A 24349-nucleotide genomic window follows, 5' to 3' on the forward strand; every position below is an offset into this window, starting at 1 on the left:
TGCACTCTAGCGATCAGGAAGGCTCTAGAACGGGTAGTCAACAATGTCCAACGCATCACTGGCACCGGTCTGCCCACTATCAAGGACATATATACAGAGACGTGCTGCAAAAGGATTCCATCCACCCTGCTCATGGACTTTTTGTCCCACTGCCATCAGGACATAATGGACATTCAATCAGTGGAAGTGTAGAGTACAGTTGCTGATTGAACGAAGCAATGCGCCCCCAGTAGGGAGTCTACTCCTACTGCAAGTGTCAGCCGTTTGGGGCCTCGCTGGTTTTTTAAACCACAGTGAATTCACAATTGGCTTTCAAAGGCCGGCGACAGCGGAACGCAAATCTCCAGGCAGCTTCAGACCACGTGGCTCCGTGACCTCGAAGTGGGCTGTTGCGCAGAAAGCTCGAAGAGGCGGCAGGAACAATAGCGTCTCCGGCTGCCGGCTGATTGACAGCTGCGCCCGGAACCCGGCGCCGTTAGACGGCGGAGGTTGAGAGACTGCATTGCATATCCTTCTCGTTCTGAGTCAGTCCAACTCGCCCGGTTTATCCGCATTCTGGTGCCCCCGCCCCCGCGATCAAACTGTATGTTGTAGAGTGAGGGAAAGCCCGCACCCGTGTTCTCAAGCAGTTAATTGACGCTTGTTCCGCCTGGTAAGAATTCAAACCTTTTTCTTCTTAAATGCATTGCAGTAATTGTCTGGACAACAGTGCCCTCTGGTAGCCCGCTGTCAGAATAACTAGGACGGTGAAAGAATAGATATTTGTAAACGGGTGTCCCGTCTCCTATTTCTCCCTGTGCAGGTGTTTACTCAAATGTTACTGAATCCTCGAAGTCGCTCGGCCGGTATAATCGCCCTCGGCGCTGTTCTGTTTTTTGTTTGGTGTACAGTGGGGGGAGGGAGAGGGAGTGAGATCCGAAGGACCTACGTTTACGGCCGGGTGCTGTCGGAGTGCAGGCCTCAGTAAACGGGTGTCGTCTGCCCCCTCTCCGCATTCCAAGCAACTGCACTTGTCCGCGTCATCCGATTCTCGGCGATGTGTGTTTGCAAGCTGGAGACGGCGCACTTTCCCGCTGCGCTCGGCATTGGCTGCGCGGCTCCGTGGCCTCTGCAATCGCCTGTTAAATACTTCCCCTTTTTAAACCGACTCTCTGCAAACCCTGAAACCAATGTCGCTTCCGCCTGCCCATAGGACCATAAGGCATAGGATTAGAATTAGGCTGTTCGGCCCATCGAGTCTGTACGGCCATTCCATCATGGCTGATTTATTAACCCTCTCAACCCCATTCCCTTACCTTCTATCCGTACGTTTTGACACCGGTCCTGATCGAAAACCTATCAACCTCCACTTTAAATATACCCAATAATTTGGTCTCCACGGCTGCCTGTGGCAACGATTTCCACAGATTCACCACCCTCTGGCTGAAGATATCCCTCCCCAGCGCTGTTTTGCATAGACATCCGTCTATTCTGAGGCTGTGTCCTCCGGCCTTATGCTCCCCCACTATAGGAAGCATCTTCTCCACATCCACGCTGCCCAGGCCTTTCAACATTTCATGGGTTTCGATGACATGCCCAGTCTTCTAAACTCCCGCGAGACAAGGCCCAGCGCCTTTAAACGTGACTCATATGTTAACCCCTTCATTCCTGGGATAATTCTCGCGAACCTCTTCGGCCCTCTGTCACTCCGCGCTGAGAGTCTCTGCTGTGTAAGACCCAGCCAGCACCATTCCTGCGACTCTTGGGTTCCATGGAGTTTCTGAAACCAGTAGGAAGATCACTGCTCACTGCTTCTCAGCTATAACTCTAGTTTCGTCGCTGCCCCGATCTGCTTAATGTTCACACTACATACTTGCTTACCGGGGTATAGGCCACCGACAGCAGTTTGCAGGAGTCCTTGGTGCTGGGCCAGCCTTTCACGTTGTTCCCAGGTGTAGTCCATCTTCGAAGATACACACAATGTGCGGGAGGACCTCAGCAGGCCAGGCAGCCCGAAACGTCAACTGTTTATTCCCATCCTTAGCTCCTAGCTATCCCGCCGAGCTCCTGCAGCCCACTGTGTGTATCACTGTAAATTTCCAGCATTTGCAATACCTCTTGTGTCCATCTCTGGAGATCCTTCCCCTCTCGGAGATGGGGTCTTTGGAGCTTCCGGTTCACATTTCTGTAGAGATGGAGTCTTATGGGATGGGGTTGCCATCTTCTTTTCACAGCCAGGCTTGGGACTGCCCATGGGCAAGTTCCACCTTACCTGGCCTTGCAATGAATTTGCTCGTCCCTAACCCACAAATTTCACCACATCCTGAAATTATCTTCCTAAAAAGAGAATCAGCCATTCGGTGCTCCCATGCTCTCTTCCGTGTTCCCATGCTCTGCATTAATTCTCAGGGATTGCCTCACCTGAATTTCGTTGTGGAATTTCAGTCCGGGTTGCATTTTGCACTTGTCCTGGTTGCATTGTTTCCCCACATGAATGTCAGTCTGATGTTATCTTCCATGTGTCTGTTTTGCACCTGTAAGTTGCAGATTTTCATGCTGCCCAGAGTTACAGTTGAATAGCCCATGACAGATGAGGGTTTTCAGAGGTGATGCAGTAGCTAAGGGAATGTTTATTTACTTATTTAGAGATACAAGGTTGAATGGGTACCTCCGGCCCAATGAGGTTGTGCCACCTAGCCACCCTCCAGTTTAACACCAGCCTAATGACTGGACCTGTTCTTCTTCAAAAGTCCCATCACCCCTACTGGGGCTTAGTCCACTGACAGCTGCTCACCAGAATCCTGTGTCCTGGGCCAGTCTTTCAGGTTGTCCCCGGCTGTAGCCATCTTTGAAGGTCTTTACTCTCCCATTGATAACGTCTTTGCAGCTTCTGTTGGTGTTTCTGTAGCTTTGGGGTTTTACGGGATGGGGTGGCCAGCTCCATGTCCATCCCTCCTCCCTTCACGACCGGACTTGGGATCGTCCATGGAGGAGTCACAGGACAGTTTACAGCAACCAATTAACCTACTAACTGGTGCATCTCAGGACAGTGGGAAGAATCCATCACCACCCAGAGCAAACCAACAGTCATGGAGAGAATGAACAGACTCCTTACAGAATCACTGGAACTGGGTTCCGAACTCTGATGCCCAGAGCTGTAATAGCATCGCGCTAGCCACAACACTACCATGGAGCCCCACATGAGGAAATACCCTCATTTAGCCAGCACAGAGCACCGAGTCAGGAGTAAGTGGCCCCTACCCACCCCATCCAGCAAGCTCTCAAAGTCAAACAGATGCGGAGGCATTTCTTCAGCAAGAAGGGTGGTGAATTCATTGCCACAGATGATTGATAGGTTCTTGATGAGTATGGGCATCCAAAGCTATAGGGAGAAAGCAAGAAAATCAGACTTGATGGAATGGCTGAGAAGACTCGACGGCCCGAGTGGCCTAATTTTTCTCTTACGTACGCCCTCTAGGGGACTTCCTAAGCAGAAGTAACTATTCCATTTATAGATTAGTCCCGAATGGGGTCTCGGCCCGAAACATCGGCTCTTTATTCATTTCTATTAATGCTGAAACGCCTGCTGACTTCCCCAGCAAGTTGTGTGTGTTGCTTCGGATTTCCAGCAACTGTAGAATCTCGTGTTTATAATCTAGTTTATCTTGTCAACGTAACCACAAAAGGCTGGAAGGCTCTGAGATCTCGAACACGGCCTCGACTGTCACGAGTAAATAATCCTTCTGACAAAATAAAACTGATTGAATGAAATAGGGATTTTATTTGCCCATTAACTCGGAAGAGTCAGTGACAAGTACGGACGAAATCGCAGCCGAATGCGAGAATCGAGTTCGAAGTATTCGCAGAGTGGGACGGGAGTATTTGCTAGCTCAGGAAGCTATCAAAGGCAAACTAAATTCTAATTAAGGGTTTCGGCCGGAAACTGTTTTTATCTCTTTCCATATTTGCTGCCTGGCCCGCTGAGTTCCTTCAGCATTTTGTGCGTGGGGAGAGGGACGCTCACTCAGAATTAAGAGAGGCTCTAAATTTAAAATCAGTCTGTGAGCCATTAAGGGGCGCAGGCAGAGGAGAACGAGCACTGCGTGCTGCGGGCACATGCAGGGTTGCTTGCATTGCCGCCCCCGCTGCAGGCTCCAGGCCAGCGCGCTTGTCGCCCCGGCAGGGTGGCTCGGTAGCTCGCGCTAATTGGCAGTTGAGCGTGTCAATCATTGGGATGATTGACGGGCGGGCGTAGCCCGGCGGGACCTGTGACTTTTTGGCGGGCGGAGCGAGGCTGGGCTGGGCCGGGCCGGGCCTCCGCCCTCAGGTAATCGCTTCACTCGTTTGGCGGCGGCCGGACGTGCGCTTCCCCCATCTCCACCACCTGTGGCCGGGCAGAGCTGAGGTGGAGGCCGGGACCTTGCCGCCGACGTCATCTGGAACTGGACATACACGGCAGGGCGGAGGGAGGAGCATGTGTAACGACCGGGGAGAGAAAGCGGCTGCGAGGAGGAGGGAGGGGAGAAGGGAGGGGGTAGATGCAAGGGGGAAGGAGGGAGAGGGGAGGGTAGAGAAGGAAGAGGAGGAGCAAGCAGGGACGGGTGGGAGGAGGGGGAGGGATAGGGTAAGGGGGCAGGGAGAGGAGGTAGAAGGGGGATGGGGAGAGAAGGGCGGGTTGAAGGAGGATGGTAGAGGAGGGGGAGGGGAAAGGGGAGTAGAGAGGGGGAGATGGAAGATGAAGGGGATGGATGAGGAGAGTAGGCAAGAAGAATGGGATGGGGCAGGAGGAGGCAGTTGTAGAGGGAGAGGAGTGGAGGGGAGTGACATGGGAGGGATGAGAGTAGGAGGAAAGGGATGAGAGGCAGAGTGGGAGAGGTGGGAGGTGAGAGCAGTGGAGAAGGGACAACCAGTAGGGAAGGCATGAGCATCTGGGTGACTGATGAATGATGGGTGGAGGGGAAAATAGAGTGGGAGGGAAATGGGGCTGAAAAAGGTGGAACAGATTGGAAAGTGAACAGATTAGAAAAGGGGAGAGGAATGGCAGGAGGGGGAGGGAGAGTGGAGGGGAAAGGGGAGTGAATGGAGAGCAGAAGAGAAGGGAATGGAATTGGGAAGGGGCTGGTAGGAAGAAAGAAGAGGTGGAAGGAGAGAATTCTTACAGCAGTTTGTGTGGTGTGTTGGGCAGAGGGAATGTAGGCCGACTGAGTCCCGGTTATAGGGAAGGGGAGTGTCAGGTAATGGATGGAGGGAAGGTGTGAGGCGGGGGGGAATAGGAGGATGAGCGGAAGAGGCATGGAGGAAGGAGGAGTTGAGCAGTGGAGGGCTTAAGAGGGTAGTACGGGGTGAGAGAAGGGACATGAAGTTGTAAAAGGTAGTTGTGGGGTAGGGGCATTGAGGATGAAGAGTTCAAGAGATGGAAGGGGATGAGGCAAAGATGCTGTAGGAGGGATGAGGGTTGAAGGTATTCATAAGTGGATTAAGGGGACAAAGGTCAAGAGAGGTGATGACTGTGAAATAGGTGGTGTAGTTGGGATGGGTTGCATTAAGGAGAGCAGAATCAAGAGGGGAGAGATCTGGAGGCTGAAAACAGCTCATGACTGTGGTGATTGAGGGGGTTGAGAGGAGAAAGGAGAGTATGACAGAGTTGTGAAGGAGCAAAGTTGAGGGGCGCTGAGCACTGAAGTGGTTGTCAATGATTGGAGAACATGTCTTATGAGGAAAAGTTGAGCGAGCTGGGGCTTTCCCTTTGGAGTGAAGGAGGATGAGGGGTGACTTGATACGAGGTGTATCAGATGATAAGAGGCATAGATAGAGTTGATAGCCAGAGACATTTTCCCTAGGGCAGGAATCGCTTGTAAAAGGAGGGAATAATTTTAAGGTGATTGGAGGAAAGGGTAGGGACGATATCAGAGACAGTGATGGGCGCCATTGCTGGTGGTAGGGGCAGATACATTCAGGCCATTTAAGAAAAAGATGATGGTAGGATGGAGAGTATGTAGGAGGGAAGTGTTCGAGTAATCTTGGAGTAGGTTACAAGGTCAGCATAGCATGGTGGGCCGATGGATCTGTTCCCAGTTTGATGCTGTATGTTTGATGAAAGGGATGGTATTGAGGGATTGTGAGAGCATAAAATGGGGTGTCTTGGTGAAGTGTATCAAGTGAGGGGATAAAATGGGGTGTCTTGGTGAAGTGTATCAAGTGAGGGGATAGAATGGGGTGTCTTGGTGAAGTGTATCAAGTGAGGGGATAGAATGGGGTGTCTTGGTGAAGTGTATCAAGTGAGGGGATAGAATGGGGTGTCTTGGTGAAGTGTATCAAGTGAGGGGATAGAATGGGGTGTCTTGGTGAAGTGTATCAAGTGAGGGGATAGAATGGGGTGTCTTGGTGAAGTGTATCAAGTGAGGGGATAGAATGGGGTGTCTTGGTGAAGTGTATCAAGTGAGGGGATAGAATGGGGTGTCTTGGTGAAGTGTCTCAAGTGAGGGGATAGAATGGGGTGTCTTGGTGAAGTGTATCAAGTGAGGGGATAGAATGGGGTGTCTTGGTGAAGGGTATGAAATGAGAAATGTGGCAATGAGTTAAGGATTGAAGGTGGAGGAAGTGTTTTCATGAGACAAGTTTGGAACTGGATATCGTGCAGTGGGAGTAGCGTGAATCGTGGTGAGGTGGTAGGTGAATAAAGAATGAGGGGAAATGATGGGGTACCAAGAGGTGGGGATAGGCTGGTTGAGGGAGGGGACAGTGGTTAGAGAATGGAAGGAAGCAGTGGTTGAGGACGGAGGGGAGGGGTCATTGAGGATGGAGGGGAGGAGTAGTTGAGAATGGAAGGAAGCAGTGGTTGAGGACGGAAGGGTTGGGTCGTTGAGGATGGAGGGGAGTATGGCTGAAGTTGGTGGGAAGCTGGCGATGCAGAGCAGAATAGGCCTTGCCAACCCTTCAGGCTGTGGCGTCCCAGCAACCCTGACTTAATCATGGGACAATTTGCAATGACCAGTTATTCCACCTGGTATGCCTTTGGACTTTGGGAGGAAACTGGAGGACCTGGGGAAAACCCACACATAGCACGGGGAGGATGTACAGAGCCCTTACAGAAGATGCTGGAATTGAACTCTGACATCCCGAGATGCAGTCGCGTCACAGCAACCACTACGCTGCTGTGGCGGTCTAATTGGATGTTAAGCACTTGGGGGGGGGGGGGGGTGGAGGTGGAGGAGCAGGAGAAAAGGAGGGCATCAACATAGAAGGACCGGAAAGTATGGGAGGCTGGGGGTACAGACTAGAGGAGACGCCAGAAGCTGCAAGGAATGTGGGCTGAGCATGAGGAAGAGGGAAGAGAATGGAGGAGTGGGAGGATGGGTCAGAGTGTAGCTGGAGGGTGAAATTAAGAACTATGAGATTGAGAGGGGTTTCCAAAGAAGAGAGGGATTGAGGGGGTTGGGTGTGGTTGTGGTTCTGAAATGAGGTGTTGAGGGTGGAGGTGAGGCACTTTGGGATTTGATGGGAAGGCAGTGTGTTGGATGTTAAAATGGCAGATGAAATGGGGAACTAGAAGATGAGAGCAGGAAGCTGCAGACGCGGGCAAGGCTATGGAATGGGGAAGAGGGGCTGTAATGGAGAGTGAAATGTAGGAGATGAAGAGTGAGAAGGGTGGGTGCGACGTTGGGCTTTGGTGGTGGAGCACAGGTCCAGAGGGTGGTTCGGGGGTGTGTGGTGGAAATCTGCTTGGTGCAGAGCAGCAAGTATATAGTGTGGATTTGTAAGAGGAGCGGAAAGTGGTATGGGGTTAGTGAAGGAAAGTGGTGTTTGCGGGCGTAGAGAGCGGAGTGGGGAATGCGGGAAACATCAAGGGCAAAGAAGAGGAGCAGATGTTAAGACAGCAGAATTAGGTCATTTCAGAAGGGAAAGATAGGGAGAGGGAGTGGGGCAAGGAGGAAGAGACATGGAGTGAGGTAGAGGGAATGAAAGGTAAGGGTGGGAATTGGGAGAATGGGGAGAATTCAGTGGTGGGACCAGGATAAGGAGAGGTGGGAAGAGAGAAGGTGAAGGGAAGAGGAGGGAGGGAGAGGGTGGGGTAGGTGGGATGAGACTGTGGGGATAAGGCAGGGTGATGGTGCAAAGAGATTGGGGTGAGAGTAGAGAGGAGGAGGAGGGATGGCTGAGAATTGTAGATAGGGTGAGGGTGGTAGGTGGGGTGGAAGTGATAGTGGATGTAGATGGGATGAGGGTCCAGATAGTTATGTGGAAGCAAATTGAAATGAAGATGGGGATAGTGGTAGGTGGGAAGGGGGAAGAGTTGCGGGAAGGTGGAGGCGACGTTAGAGTTAGGCAGGGGAAGGGAGGTCGAGGCACATGAGAGGGACGGATAGGTGTGAGGGATCGGACGAGTTGATGAAGGGTGAGGTATCAGGGGGAGGGAGACCTGGTGCTGGAGGAGAAAGTAGGGGAGACGCGGAGAAAGGGAATGAAGGAAAGATGGATCTGGTGAGGTAGACTAGGAGGGAGAGAAGAGTGGAGGGACGGGAGGGAGTGTGCAAGTGGGGGGGGCGGGAAGGGAGGAGTGGAGGGTTAAAGGGAAAGAAAAGTCTAGATGAGGGGATGTGGAGAGGAGGTTTTCTATTGTGGGGGAGTCGAGGTCCAGAAGGCACAACTCAGAATAGAAGAATATATATTTAGAACAGAGGTTAGGAATTCCTTTAACCAGAGAATGGTGACTGTGGAATTCATTAGAACAGGCGGCTGTGCAGGCAGGACGTGTCCTTGTGTACTCTATGTTTAAAGCGGAGGTTGACAGGTTCTTGATTAGTCAGGGCGTCAAAGGTCATGGGGAGAAGGCGGGAGAATGGGGTTTAGAGAACAATTTATCAGCCTTGATGACTCGATGGGCTAAATCGCCTAATTCTGCTCGTATGTCTTAAGGACACTGTAGAGAGAAGGAGGTGGGGTGGAGACGAGACGAGAGGGGCGGGAGACAGGGCTGTTGTCGAAGAGGCGGAGCGAAAGAGCCGCAGAAGAGATTGAGTGGACAAACGTGTGAAGCGTTCGGAGGGAGAGAAGGGAAAAAGAGGGGACGAACGGCGGTGGGGTGGGGGATAATTAATGAGAGGAACAAGTGTTTTTTTCCGTTGACAAAATATAATTAACTGGGGGTTGTAAGGGAACCAATGAAGTCAACACCGCGGTGCACTGACATAGTAGTTGACTTGTGATCAGCATGAGGCCAGCGAAAACCACCGCCACTGCGACAGCATTGGAGTCTCGTCCGTCCCGGTTTTAAAAATCCCGAGGGGTAGGTTAGGGTCACATGTGAGAAGTGTGCGATCGGTGAGTGCATTGTTAATCTTTCGGAAAAAGGCAGGCAAGTAAATTATCGGAACCCCTCGGCAGATTCTGTGCAGGACAGAAATAGCTGGAGGTGCTCTCTACGCCAGGCTGCACCGGCGGAAGGGAGAGATACATAGAAAAAGATAGAGCGAAAAAAGAGAGGGCGAAGGAGAAAGAGAAGCGAGAGAGGATGAGATAGAAAGAGTAGAGTGAGGAAAGAGATAAAGAGGGAGAAAGCGAGAAATAGAGGAATCACAAAAGAATCATATGCATAGAGGGGAGAAAGAAAAAAGAGGGAAAGATAGAGACAGAAATAAAGAGGGCAAAATAGAGCGAGGGAGACAGGAACGTGGAAAAGTTAGCACGGAAAAGCAGAGTTGTAGAGAGGGGGAGGATTGGGAAAACAGAACGCGGGTCCACTATTTCCCTCTTCATTGATGCTACTCGGCATCAAAGCCGGGCATTGACAGCACTCTGAGACGATATATGTTTTTGTTGAATATGTAAATACCGGGTTATCGTCAAGAACGGGAAATATAAGCGGATTGGGCCGGTGCCTCAAAAATCAATTTACGATGTAATCATGGTAAAGATGCATCAGAGAATGAACGTAACTTCTACGCGAAATAATCTTGGATCAGAAAGCCATTTATGTGCACACCTACTAGAGGCATATCTTTGTTGTTAAGGATGGAACGTGGGACAGTCAACAGCAAAGCCCTTCACTGGGAGGTGAAAACTGAGTCAAGCCAAGCACAAGTTGACCAGTTCTTACGTGTTTATTCAGGGTGGTGACTGCTGTGCGGCATGTGGGCGTACTTTTGTAGCGCTGTAGAACACAACAAATTCTGCAGATGGCGCCTCTCCCTTTTTTTAACCACATCCACTCTCCTCTCCTATCAAATTCCCCCCTCTTTCAGCTCTTTACCCTTTCCACCTATCAGCTCCTTTCTTCTTAGTTACTCCTCTCCCCCCACGTTTTTTTTTATTCTGGTATCTTCCCTCTTCCTTTCCAGTCCTGTCCAGTTCAGGGTCTCGGCCCGAAACATCGACTGTTGATTCAGTTTCACAATGGCTGCCTGACCTGCTCAGTTCATCCAGCATTTTGTCTTTGGAGCCCCATTTCGGAGCCCCATTTGACCCCTTCAGATACAGGGTCTGGACTCGAAAGGTCAACCACCCCCCTAAACACACACACACACACACACACTCACCCCCCCCCCCCCCGCTCAACCCACTGAACTTTTTTTCTGTCGACATTTTTTTTTGCCTCCGAATTGTATCAATACTGGTTTCTAACTTCAAAACACAAGCGCAGAGTTGGTCGCCGTGGTTATTGTAACTTAGGAACGAAATTCTGCATTTATAGTCATGTTGATCATCAAGTTTTGGCAACAGTTCAAGAACATTAGTCCAAAATACATTGACGCAGACTGGAAGTAGTCGCTAGCGTTTCCCACTCCCTGTTCGTTGATCTATGGTATCTAGCCGCGCACTTGGTGTTTACTGATACCAACCTCCGGTTTTTCCAGTGCGTCAGTCATAGGTAACGTTGAAAATGGGTAAATTAAAAAAGGTGGCGTAATGTTGTTTGAAGTACTCTGAGAAGCTTAACTTTGTTAACGTAAGCAGTCAGTGGCCACTTCATTAGGTACACCTGTACACTCCGTTAATGCAAATATCTATGGAATGGTTGTTGTGCCAGGTGGTTTGGGTGTCTCAGAAACTGCTGATCTCCTGTGGTTTTCACGTACAATAGTCCCTAGATTTTTCAGAGAATCGCGTGAAAAAACCAAAACAAAAAATCCAGTGAGCGGTAGTTATGGGAACCAAAACGCCTAGCGACATTTGAGAGAGGCCGAACTGACTAGCCACGTGGTACAACCGCATTTCTTAACACACAACACGTCGAACTTTGAAGTGGATGGGCTACAGCAGTAGAGGACTACAGTCATTGGCCACTGACAGTTGATCCATTTATTAACCATTTCCCCATCTATTACGAGGCTCTGAGATAAGAACGGAAGACGTATCGTACACTGGTCTACGGTGTAGCCACGTAGTATGTGGAATGGAAGCGTTTACTGGCGCGGTTACGTGTAGATTGGCCGCACGCACTGCGGTTTCGGACTACCCTTCTGTCAGATGTCGGTGCCCAGTGACCAGGGAAGGCCGCCGCCAGGGCTAGCAACCTGTCAGTACAGTGGAAGCCCTCCTTTGGTTGGAGTCGACCATGTGTGTTGCATCCTAATTGTCTATGGAAGCCAGAGCAGTACAATATGGAGAGCAAGCTGCTGCCCCATATGACAGTCTCCCCCTCCTCCACACAGCGTATCAATCCACAGGAACAGCAGAACCCTTTCCAGTTTAGCACCGGCGGCATCGCAAGAATTGCCAGGCAGCGTTGAACCCGACGTGGGATTGCCAGCTCCGGAGCTTTCCTCGGGATTTACTCACGAAGCCTTCCCCGTGAGTGGGTATAGGCAGCGGAGGTTTGACATCAGATTTCCCTTTCTCCTAGATGAACCGCCAACCACGGCTGACGAGCTCCCTCTGCCCGAAGTGACTGGTTTTAAGATCCCAGAAACCCGCCTTTGCCCGTTCTCGCTGTCAGTAGAAACGGTTCTGCCGGGTTTAGTAGCTAAACCACATGTGGGGGGCCAGGAGCTGTTCTTGGTTGTCAAAGGATTACTTTAGATCAGAGATGGGGAAGGACTTCTTTGGTCAAATAAATTCATTGTCACAGGCGGCTGTAGAGGCCAAGTCGTTGAGTATATTAAAGCGCAGGTTGCTAGGTTCTTGATTAATCAGGGCGTCATACGTTACGGGGAGAATGCAGGTAAATGGGGTTGAGAGGGATATTAAATCAGCCATGATGGAATGGGCGGGACTGGCTCGATCGGCAACTGGCCTAATTCTACTCCAATGTCTTTTCCAGTCTGATAGACTGAAGCCAGTTCAGAATGGACTGGCTTAATGGTTTAGACCATGAAACACCCGTTGTCTTGCACTGGGGACACAGGTGATCCTTGGGTAGAAACAGCGGATCGGCCCAGGTTGGAATGCCGATGGAATTCCACCAGTTCTGGGAACACCGGGGTAAATGCCAGCGCAAATTGAACAGGCTAGCCGGGGCGGGATTTGAACTCACATCTTAGCTTGGACAGCCGCAAATATTAACAGCAGGTTGCAATTTTAATGAATGGTTGTGGCACAGTAGAGCACTGAGAGGGTTGAAGCGATTACGGGTTTTGAAATCCCGTCCCTTCGCCTTATGAATTAGTTCTTTAATGCAGCCAAATCCTAATGAAGGGTCTCGGCCTGGAAATTCGACTGTTTACTCTTCTCCTTAGAGGTGACCTGACCAGCTGAGTTCCCTCCAGCATTTTGTGTGTTAGGCTTTAATGCAGCTAAAGGCCGTTATATGATTGAGCACTGGTGGAGGACTGGGCCGAGGCAAATGGCCAGCTTTGATCAGAGATCTTGAAGAACACTGCGCCCTGAGAGATTAGAGTAGTAGGCTCTCTCCACTCCAAAAAAATATAAACCTCTTGATAGCCTTAGGAACTTGCTCCCCCCCCCCCCCCCCCCACACACACACACACACACACCCCTTGTAAAATCAGAAATCAGAAGTAACAAGTCTGGGTGTTAACCCTGAATCAGATTTGAATTTTAAATTCCACAGAAAGGAAGTGACCAGACCAGCATTTCTACACTTGAAGAATTATTGCAAAGGCACACCTGCTTCTGTCATATAATGATGCTGGAAAAACTAATTCACACCTTTATATCGAGTAGACTAGATACTGCAATGCACTTTTACTGAACCTTCCAAAACAATCTAATGGCAAACTTCAGCTCATTCAGAACGTCGCTGCTAGACTTCTACCCAAAACCAGGATGAAGGAACACATCACACGTCTTAGCTACTTTGCGTTGGCTTCCTGCATCGTTTAGAATTGATTTTGAAGTTCTCTTACTCGTTTCTAAAGCTATTAATGGTCTGGGTCCGGAGTACATCACAGAATTGCTTTCGTTTTATAATCCATCTCTAGCTCTCAGGTCTTATTCCGTCCGTATCTTAAATTTAAACAATCTTTCTCAAAAGATAATTGGCAGGTCAGCTTGTTTTTTTTTAAGTACGCTCCTAAATTGTGGAATTCAATACCTAAAACTGTAAGGGGTGAAGACCCAGTTAACACGTTTAAACGTACTTAATTAACCTTGCTTTTAACTAACTTCCGTTTCTCTTTTATATTCGTATTTATTTTATTTTCATGTTTGTACTTTACCCCCGTTGTAAATCACTTTGAACTACATCGTTTTGTATAAAAAGTGCTGTATAAACAGTTATTAATATTACTCGTTCACGGTTTCTGCTTCGAGAAGCGTTCAGCGCTGTCCGCTCTGGGCAGAGAATGCTGGGGCCCTCTAGTCCCGTGAGCAGCTGGAGGTCGTGCCATATTAAGTGTCGCTTCCACGTTAACCCCGCCGCATTCGGCGACCTGTTAGCGACGAAGTGAGTGAAACCGACAAGTCCCGCAAAGATCACGGAGTTCTTCGGTCACCCATGGGTAAGGGAGTCTACAGTTGGCGAGATTAGTGCTCGCGATCTGAGCTTGGCGTTTGCGTGGCTTTGAGAGACGGTCTGCGAATGGCAAGGTACAGGCCGGACCTGAACCGGAGCACTGAGTACGTGAAGGAGGCGAAGCGAAGCAAAGTATCTCCCTAATGGAATCGTGGCGGGTTGCTTTTCGTTAAACCTAGCGCGCTATTCAGCCGGTTGTACCCAGCCAGCTTTTCCGCATTTGCTGAGTTCGCAGTGCAGTCTCGGCGTTCTTGCTGCCCGACCCTCTATGTCCTGCCGGGAATTTTAATCATCTGCTGCTGAAGAGGCGCTGCGTTGCCGTGTTTCGCTGCGGGAACAGCGGAGGTTGGGGGAGGGGGGGGGGGAGGTTTCACAGGTCTTCAATCTTGAGTTTAACGTCCAACTAGTAACAGGAAACCCATAGCGATGGCGCAATCATTTGAGCAATACTCCTGTAGGGAAGAGTTGGGTGGAGTGTACGCAAGTTTATATATATATATATCACACTGACACGCTATAAATCCCATCTTCTGGCCTGTTAGTTAAAACTTCCTCCGTGCCATCTGGTTGGGCCGACCTCATTGTGTGCAACCTCAAACCCTTCCCCCGAAGTGCATTTTCTCAGTATTTTAAAGTTCCTCGGCAGAAAATCAGGAAGAAGGCACACGAGCCTCAGGACCCACACCACCAAGTTGGGGAACTGTTATTACCCCTCAACCATCAGGCCCTTGAACCAGAGAGGACACGTTCACTTAGGTTCACTCGCTCCAATATTGGAATGTTCCCACAACCTATGGACTCACTTTCAAGGACTCATGTTCTCAATATTTATTGCTTATTTATTATTAATATTTCTTTTTACTTTCTACTTGTATTTACACAGTTGTCGTGTTTTGCACATGGGTTGTTTGTCCTTTATGTTGGGTGTGGCCTTTCACTGATTCTATTGTGTTTCTGGTATTTACTGTGAATGCCTGTAAGGAAATGAATCTTAGGGTTGTATATGGTAATATACAAGTACGTTGATAATAAATTTATTATTAGTTAGTTAGGCATTTAGCCATCTTAAAGCCAAGAGATATTTGGAAGCTGAATGGGGTGAGATGTGTTGATCTGTGAACAGGCTTCTCGCCTTGAGTGCAGAAAGATATGCCCTCACTGATTCATATTCAGAATTAGGGTGACACAGGATTATTGACTTTGTTAATTGCTTTCTTTTAAAAAAAAGTTCAAAGGTGAGGGGGAGAATCATAGCATAGTCGTGGAAATTAGAATCTGGATGAGTTGGACTGGATGCCAGCCAAGAGAACTGAGGAGATGTAAGGGGAAAGTTTTTGACGCAGAGGTGCCTGGAACGGATAGGATGGTTAAGAAGGGCTTACCTTTACTAGTTGCAGGCACTGAGTTCAAAAGTCATGCTGCAGTTTCATGCAACTCCAGTTAGGCTGCATCTGTAGTATTGCACTGCATGTACTGTAGCTCTGGTTGTTGTTATATAGGAAGGATGTTGAGGCTCTGGAGAGGATGCAGAAAAAGGTTACCAGGGTGCTTGCTGCCTGGATTAGATTAGAGGACATGTGCTATAACGGAAGCTTGAACGAACTTGGGTTGTTTTCACCTTTTTTCTGGTGTCTTCCCCCTTTTCAGTCTTGGTGAAGGTGCTCGTCCTGAAACTTCCACTATTTATTCATTTTCATTAATTCTGCCTGACCTGCTGAGTTCACACACATGGCACGTGTCCCACGCACACGGCACACATCCACCTTCCCCCCCCCCCCCAAAATCGGGCTTCTGCCCCTATAATAATCCTTTTGTAATTCACAGGGATGAAAGTCAGTTTGTTGTAGCGATAGAAGGAAGCCTGGTCTGACGTGGCAGCCCTGATCATCACTGGTGGGCTTCCAGGGCTGGGGGTATTGCATGACCTGTGACCAGGTCCATTGAGTAGGTCAGGGGAGAGAGGCCACGCCCTGGGCTGCCGTGGGATAAGGGGATGCGGAAAGGGGTGGGGGTATCCAGAACTAGAGGACAGCCTCAAAATTGAGGGGTGACCTTTTAGAACGGAGGTAAGGAGGAATTTTTTTAGCCAGAGACTGGTGAATCTGTGGAATGCTCTGCTACAGATTGCAATGGAGGCCAAATCTGTGCGTATATTTAAAGCAGAATTTGATGGTTTCCTGACCGGTCAGGGCATCAAGAGATATGGCGAGAAGGCAGGTGTATGGGGTTGACTGGGATCTGGGATCAGCCATGATGGAATGGCAGAGCAGACTCGATGGGCTGAATGGCCTAATTCTGCTCCTATGTCTTATGGGTCACTGCCGGCCATGGCCATTCCTCACATTCAGCTGTGATATTCTGCTGTCCAATCAGCAGTAGCCTATTTTCATCCAGATCAGCTGATTTGAATGAGGGAGAGTGGTACGAGTGTAGAACTACAGATTACTGTTATGGAGCATAATCTTAACTCTTGGAAGTCTTTAAAGATTTCAGAAGGAGCCAGTGTTTAATTATACCCATGTAATCTGAGTCTAAAACTAGAATCTAATTCCTGGATTTGTTTCTGTACAATCCATTTGATAAAGTGCAGTGAATTGTGGAGCTTGCTCGCAGCCCTCTAACTGTCCTCACTGCAGCTGAACTCTAAACTTAGAAGGCGACCACATTCAGTTTTAGTTATTTTCTCTCGGGACGTGAATGCTGGTAGGAAGGCCTTTAGTTGTTAAAGTTCGTAGCTGGCAGCAAGATGTTCTGTTCAAACCGCTCGTTTGTGGTGAGGCTGCCTCATCATGCAGTTAGAGCAGGGGCCCAGTGTCATTATTTTGCATAACAACCTATTCCCTTATTTTCTCCTCTTAATCATACAGTTATGATCACGGATTTTCAATTGGCGTAGAATGGAGGTAGTGTTTATATGTAAGTAGTTTTCAGGACAGGCTTCTGGTTGATACATTTGTAGATTAGGTATGCATGCTTGTACATACGTGCTTTTGTGTCTGCATGTGTGACTGATTATGAATATATCAGTAAATGACCAAGCATCTGCATTTGTGGTAAAGCAAAATTATTTTGTCCGGACAAATATTTTGACCATAAGATCCAGAAACAGGATTAGGCCATTTGAACCTTCGAGTCCGCTCCGCCATTCTGATTATTATCCCTGTCAACCCTAATCTGAGATTTATCCCTTTAATCTTTGATGCCCTGCTGAATCAAGGAGCTACCAACCTGTACTTTAAGTATACCCACAGCTGTCTGTGGTAAAGAATTCCACAGATTCACCACTGTCTGGCTGAAGAAATTCCTCCTCATCTCTGTTTTAAAGGATTGTTCTTCTATTCTGAGGCTGTGGCCTCTGATCCTAGACCCCCCACTATTGGAAACAACTTTCCACTTCCACTCTATCCAGGCCTTTAGGTTTCAATGAGATACCCACCCCTTTTTTTTCTAAACTCCAGCAAGTGCAGGCTCAGAGCCATCAAAGGCTCTTCATACATTAACACTTTCATTCCTGCGGTCATATGAAGGATTATGTAAATGACTGTTACCGATGAAGTTAGTTGATGTATTATGACAATAATAATTCTGTGAACTTGCTTCGTAGTTTAACTCAGAGCGTCAGCTGCTTGGCATTCTGAACTGATGCTGACTTCCCAATGTGTGAACAGGAAATAACCCCATTTTGAAAAATGATTGGCTTTCTAATTTGGGGGTGCCCTGGTAGCTTAGCGGTTAGTGTGACACTATTACAACTTGGGGCATCAGAGTTCGGAGTTCAATTCCGGTGCCGTCAGTAAGGAGTTTTCCATTTTCCCTGTGGCTCTGTGGGTTTCTTCCAGGTGCTCCGGTTTCCTCCCACAGACCAAAGACTTTCTGTTTAGTAGGTTATTTGGTCATTATAAATTGTCCTGTGATTAGGCTAGTGTTAAATAGGTGGGTCACTGGATAGCACAGCTCATTGGGCCAGAAAGGCCTGTTCCATGCTGTATCAATAAATAAATGCAGCATTAAACAAACAATGTGACACTTAGATAGGTAAATAGCTTATTCCAATTGTGTGGTGGAGGTGCTGTTTACTCTGTGATTTGCTTTACATGGGTGAAGCCAAACACTGTAGATCGCTGTACATATCACCTCTGTTCCCTTTGTCAAGATTGTGGAGTATGTTACAGGAGTCTGAGATTAAACCGGAGGCTGTGTTGTTATTTGAGAAAATGATATAAATGAGAGAAGCTCATTGTAGAGAGGATGAGGAAACTCTTCTGAGGCTGGACTACATTTGACCGCAGACATTCTCTATTAAGACCATAAGCCTGGAGCAGTATTGGGCCACTCACCCCATTCGAGTTTGCTCCACCATTCCATCATGGCTGATTTATTATCTCTCTCAACTCTATATTAAAGGTTATAATTCTAGTTTTTTTTTAAGATGCAGGAAATATCAACAGGTTAACTCTCCAGACCTGCTACTGTATTTGCAGTGGATCCAGTCTTAGCCTCAATGTTATTACTGTGCTCTCTTCCCATAACCCATGTTCGCAGATTAACTGTCAATCTCTAGTTTACATACGTTCAGTGTCCACTTCATTAGGTACACCTGTACACATACCCGTTAATGCAAATATCTAATCAGCCAATCATGTGGCAGCAACAATGTATAAAAGCATGCAAACATGGTCAAGAGGTTCAGTTCTTGTTCAGACCAAACATCAGAATGGGGGAGGAAAGTGATCCAAGTGACTGTCTGTGGAATGATTGTTGGTGCCAGACGGGGTGGTTTGAGTATCTCAGAAACTGCTGATCTCCTGGGATTTTCTCACTCAGCAGTCTCTAGAGTTCACAGAGAAACGTCCAGTGAGCAGCAGGTCTGTGGGTGAAAACACCTTGTTAATGAGAGAGATCAGAGGAGAATGGCCAGACTGGTTTGAGCTGACAGGAGAGCGAATGTACTAAAAAGTTGTTTTAAGTGTTTCACTGGACTTGGGCCCTACTGGCCTGAGTTAAATAGATCTGCGTTCCTCGTAGACCATATATATGAATCAGGGTTTTTTGTGGAGTTAATTGCAGTAAGATTTTATTATGATATCCGCTCTAATCTGGATTATTTTTGGTGTGAACTCAACAAATTGCACTCATTTAGAACTTAATCCAGGTAATAACATTACACCCTTTTCTTGTGCTTTCAGGACGTGGAGCTACTGGCTGTCCTCCTCGGTTTGGTAACTGCCTCTCCTTTGGCTTTCAAATATCAAGAGGCATCCATCAGACTTCTGAGATTGTGTTGAACCCATCCCTTGCTTCGTCTTCTGCCACAAGCCAGCAATTAGTGTTCACTAGAGAGTCTCCTCCGAGAAATTTGACCCACAGGAGCTATGAACCCAAACCAGCTGAGTCCTGAGCCCCAGACGGCATTGAGTCCAAAGCCTTGCAGCAACCTCCCTGGCAGCTGTGGGCAGGTCCACTCCTCCATCGCCTCTCCCAGCAAGCGGCTTGGCAGCCAGCCCCTTTCCCGCAGCAGGCTTGGGCATCATGCAGAATGTGACCAGCCCAGGAACCTACATTCAGATCCCCACCAACGCCGAGGTCCGCTGCATCTCCACGCTCTCCTTGCCCCCAGCGGTCCAGAGGAAGATCTACGGCGGAGCCTGCAGCCCGCCGAAGGGCAGTGACAGTAGCAAGCTCTCCATTGCCATCTACATCTACCCTGTCATCCCAATCAAGCTGTCCGAGGCCAAGCGCCTTCTTCCTCTGACACACAAGCCATCGTCGCCAGACTGTGGAGCTAAGGGTGTGACTGATTCAGAGGAGAAGCCCATTTCTCCACCAGCCCAAGTGCCGAGTAAGAAAACATCCTCAAGGAGACAAGACATCAAAATAAATCAGCCTGCAAAGGACGCTATTGTTACCCCAACACCTGTTTCTGTTAAATTTTGTAATAACCTGGCCTCTCAGGTTCTGAAAACATATGTAAAGCTGCAGGGGAAAGGGGGAAGCATGGACGACTTGATGCAGACTTACTTCAACAATCCACTGGAGGTCAAGTCTGCCAATTCGTTCAAAGACAATGCCCTGCTCCTCTTCAATGGGCAGCTGTTTTTCCTTGCCCAGAAAGGCGCCGAAATACCTGCTGCGGCAATGAAAGGGAAGCCGTTGGCAAGGGAATCGGACGCGCAGGAGCCAAACGTGGTTCAAGGGGAGCCAGGTCGCTTTGAGCATAGGATTGATACTGGTCAGATCTCCACCAGCTCTTCAGCTGCAAGGCGTGAGATTGATCCACAGGCGTTGAAGCGGGAACACGAGACCAATAGGAAAGAATGCGCTGCAAAGGGAGGTGATGGCTCAAATTGCCCTTCCAAAACTCGGCAAAATGGATTGCAGACGGCACAGCAGGTGAAATGCTTTCATGACTACTGTCTAATGTTGATGGACCATGTAGTTAGTTTCTGTACAACTGGTTAGCTGATACTAATATTTTTCACAACCTGATCTCATTGTCTTATTTGGCAGTGATTTCTTGAGCAATGTCTATTTCATACTATAGGCAATCTGCAGGTTATGGTGGGGTTCTGTTCCTGAGAACTGTTCATTGCCCAAACTGTCTGTATTTGGAAATAAGCACCAGCTCTGTCTGCCACAACAAGCTGGATCTCCTGGTGACCACCCATTTTAATTCCATTCCCCATTCCCATTCCTGTATGTCGGTCCATTGCCTCTTCTGCTGCCACGATGAGGCTAACCTCATGTTGGAGGAGGAACAGCTCATAATGTTGTTATAAGGGCTACCGGTAACCCTAGATAATTTCTAAAGTAAGTACACGTTCGGCACAGCATTATGGGCCGAAGGGCCTGTATTGTGCTATAGGTCTTTTATGTTTCTATGTTCCTTCTAGTTTCCAACTTGACAATGGCATGAACAGTTTCTCTAACTTCCACTAATTTCTCCCCCCCTTTTCTCTTTTTCCATTTCCCCACCTGGCTCTTCCCTTATCCTATCTCTTCTCCTCACCTGCCCAGCACCCGCTTCTCTATCTTCCCTTTCTCAAATGATCCACTCTCCACTCCTATCAGATTCCTTCTTCAGCCCTTTACCTCGTCCACCTATGCCCTCCCAGCTTCTCAATTCATCCCCTCTCCTTCCTCACATGGCCTCACCAACACCTGCCAGCCTGTATTCCTTCCTCTTCCTCCACCTTCTCATTCTGGCAGCTTCCCCTCCCTTTCCAGTCCTGATGAAGGATTTGTCCAAAATGTCATCTGCTTATCCCTCTCCATAGATGCTACCTGATCTGCTGAGTTTCTTCAGCACTTTGTGTGTGAACTGTAGCAATGTTTGGCAGAGGAACACAGAAGCTGCTATGACAGTGAACGAGCAGGTTCAGATTCAGGAGAAGTGGCTGGCGGATGGCTCAGCTCCACTCCACTCAACCCAGCCTCTGATTTGTACAAAGAAAGGATTCTGCAGAAGCTGGAAATTCAGAGCAACACACGCATAATGCTGGAGAGACTCAGCAGGTCAGGCAGCTTCTAGGGTGGGTTATAAAGAGTTGACATTTTGGGCCAGGACTGGAAAGGAAGGGGGAAGAAACCAGAATAAGAACGTAGGGAGAGGGGAAGGGATGAAAGCTAGTAGGTGATAGGTGAGGGGAAGGGGGATGGGTGAAGGAAGGGGAGAATGAAGTGAGAAGCTGGGAGGGGATTGGTGAAAGGGGTGAAGGGCTGAAGAAGGAGGAGTCTAATTGAAGGAGAGAATGGACCATGGGGAGAAAGAGAATCAGAAACCGATGATGGGTGGGTGAGGAGAAGAAGTAAGGGGGAGAAATTACTAGAAGTTCAATCAATTGATGTTCTTGCTGCCAGCTTGGAGGCTACCCAGATGGAATATGAGAGGTTGCTCCTCCAACCTGAGAGTGGACTCATTTTGGCTGTACAGGATCCCATGTGCTAACATATTGGAATGCCAATTGGAACTGGAATTAAAATGGTGGGACACTGGGAAAACATCCCAGTTGTGGATGGAGCGGAAGTGTTCAACTGTGTGCCCCCCCTGCACCCTGGAATTTTAAGCTTTGTCGGGTTGTGGGGTGAGGAGAGAAGGCAAGCAGAAATGGCCACTCTCCACCCAGCAGAAGATGCCCGAAGCCTCACGCTATCTGACTCATCCATCCCCCTTCCCCTCCCCTTTTTTTTGAATGTAGAGGACGTCCATAAGTCTGATGTTTATAACCCGGGGAGGAGCTGTACGTGTAGCCATCCATAATAATTCAAAAGAACGGTAGCCTCCTGTGTCCTGATTGAAGGGTATTGGCCCGAAATGTCAACTGTTTATTTCCCCTTCATAGATGCTTCTGAGTTCCTCCAGCATTTAGTGTGTGTTCCTCTGGGTTCGCAGCTTCTGCAGAATCACTTGTGTTTTCAACTTTATAACACATTGTTTATGGCTAGGCTGGAATATGGTGTGCGGTTCTGGTTGCCCCACTACTGGAGGGAGGTGAGTGCAGTGCAGTAGGTCAGAGTAGATTCACCAGGATGTTGTCAGGAATGGACAATTGCAACATGGAGGAGAAAATGAGTTGGCTTGGAGGAGGGATCTGATAGAAGTATTCAAAATCATGTGAGACACAGGGTAGAAAGGAAGAAGTTTCTCTTCTCCCCTACCCATCCGGCAGAGATGCCTAAGACCGAAGGGGATAGAATTCCAGAGGGTGTAGTTTGAAGGTGAGAAGTAAGGTGTGGGGCAAAACTTCCTTTTGCCTTGAGGGTGGTTGAAGTCTGGAATGTAGTGTCTCAGAAGGGTGATGGAGACAGGTACTCTCAAGACATTTAAGAAGCACGTGAATCGCCAAGGTATGGTAGGCTGTGGCTCAATGGGATTAATTTCAAGTTCATTCAACCATTCATGAAAACCCATGAATATAGCCAAATGAAACAGTGTTACTGTGGAGCCGAAGTATAAAACACAACACCAACACTCATACAAAACACAAGGCACACACGTAGCAAATATAAACCAGCGGTAAAATACAGTCACACAAAAGATGTGGTCAAATCCGAGTCCGTGAATGTTGCGGCTATCTGCTGTCGAGCATAATACAGCTTGTCTTCTGCTGAATGAGCACTGGAGGGCAGAGCTGACTCCAGTATAGATGCTGCACCTCACCGCCTCCAGCACCCTTGTGGAAAATACCAACTCCGCCTCTCTCCTGGGCAGCTGCAAACAGGCAACAGTGCAGTTTAGGGTCTGGTCCTCACTCCAACTGAGGCCACGCAGCTCCCCTGCTGTCTGCACTGACGCTCGCCAATAAAACAGTGAATTGAACTTGTGGTATTCCTCATTGCTGATGTCCCATAAGGTCTTGCGATCACAAGAGAAGCACTAAGACAGTTACTCGCTACTGGACTGCCAGTCAAGAAGTCTAGGATCCAGTTGCAGAGGGAGGTGTTCAGGCCCAGTAGGCTCAGCTTTCCAATCAGTTTCTGAGGGATGATTGTGTTGAATGCTGAACTGAAGTCTATGAACAGCATCCGAACGTACTTGTCTTTTTTGTCCAGGTGGACGGTGATGGCAACGGCGTCGTCTGTTGAGCGGTTGGGATGGTACGTGAACTGCAGGGGGTCCAGTGAGGGGGGCAGCAGGGTCTTGATGTGCCTCATGATGAACCTCTCGAAACACTTCATGATGATGGATGTGAGGGTAAAGGGGCGGTAGTCATTGAGGCAGGACACTGAAGACCTCTTCAGCACGGGGACGATGGTGGCGGCCTTGAAGCACGTTGGAACGATGGCGCTGCTCAGGGAGATGTTGAAGATGTCAGTGAGAACATCTGCTAGCTGGTCTGCACATCCTCTATGCACTCTATCAGGAATATTGTCTGGTCCAGCAGCCTTCCGTGGGTTGACCCTGTACAGGGTTCTTCTCACGTCAATCATGGTGAGACACAGCCCCTGTGTCATTTGGAGGAGGGGTGGACTTCCTTGCCGCTACGTCATTTTCCGCCTCAAAACAAGCGTAGAAGTTATTCAGCACATCTGGGAGGGAGGCATCACCTGCATAGTCGGGTGCTGTTGTCCTGTAGTTGGTGATGTCCTGGATGCCCTTCCACATGCACCGCGTGTCACCGCTGTCCTGGAAGTGGCTGTGGATTCGCTGGGCGTGTGCACGCTTTGCCCCTCTGATGGCTCGGGACAGTTTGGCCCTCGCTGTTGTTAGGGCTGCCTTGTTGCTGGCTCTGAAGGCGGAGTCAGGGGTCCTCAACAGCGCACAAACCTCCGCGATCATCCATGGATTCTGGTTAGCGCGTGTAGTGATGGTCTTGGACACAGTGATGTCATCAATGCACTTGCTGATGTAGCTGGTCACTGACGCTGTGTACTCCTCTAAGTTGGTGGAGTTGCTATCAGTTGCAGCCTCCCTGAACATGTGCCAGTCAGTGTGCTCAAAGCAGTCTTGAAGAGCAGAGA

The 24349-nt window shown here is 48.8% G+C and overlaps 1 protein-coding gene across 4 annotated transcripts in view; it reads left to right on the forward strand.

Moving 5' to 3' along the window:
- Positions 1 to 384: 384 nt before the first annotated feature.
- The window catches only part of LOC140731986 (uncharacterized), a 41244-nt gene continuing 17279 nt past the window's right edge, over positions 385 to 24349 (forward strand). Inside the window, exons 1-2 of one of the 4 annotated variants that reach the window (XM_073054041.1) lie at positions 385 to 652; positions 19078 to 20281. In XM_073054041.1, coding sequence (XP_072910142.1) covers positions 19421 to 20281 — 861 coding nt within the window. In that variant the 5' untranslated portion in view covers positions 385 to 652; positions 19078 to 19420. Of the gene's footprint in view, positions 653 to 4265; positions 4307 to 11085; positions 11793 to 13740; positions 13878 to 19077; positions 20282 to 24349 lie in introns of those variants that run through there. The other 3 variants (XM_073054043.1, XM_073054042.1, XM_073054040.1) reach the window with 3 other exon arrangements.

Source organism: Hemitrygon akajei, chromosome 8, assembly GCF_048418815.1.
Source record: "Hemitrygon akajei chromosome 8, sHemAka1.3, whole genome shotgun sequence".
Lineage (NCBI taxonomy): Eukaryota > Metazoa > Chordata > Chondrichthyes > Myliobatiformes > Dasyatidae > Hemitrygon > Hemitrygon akajei.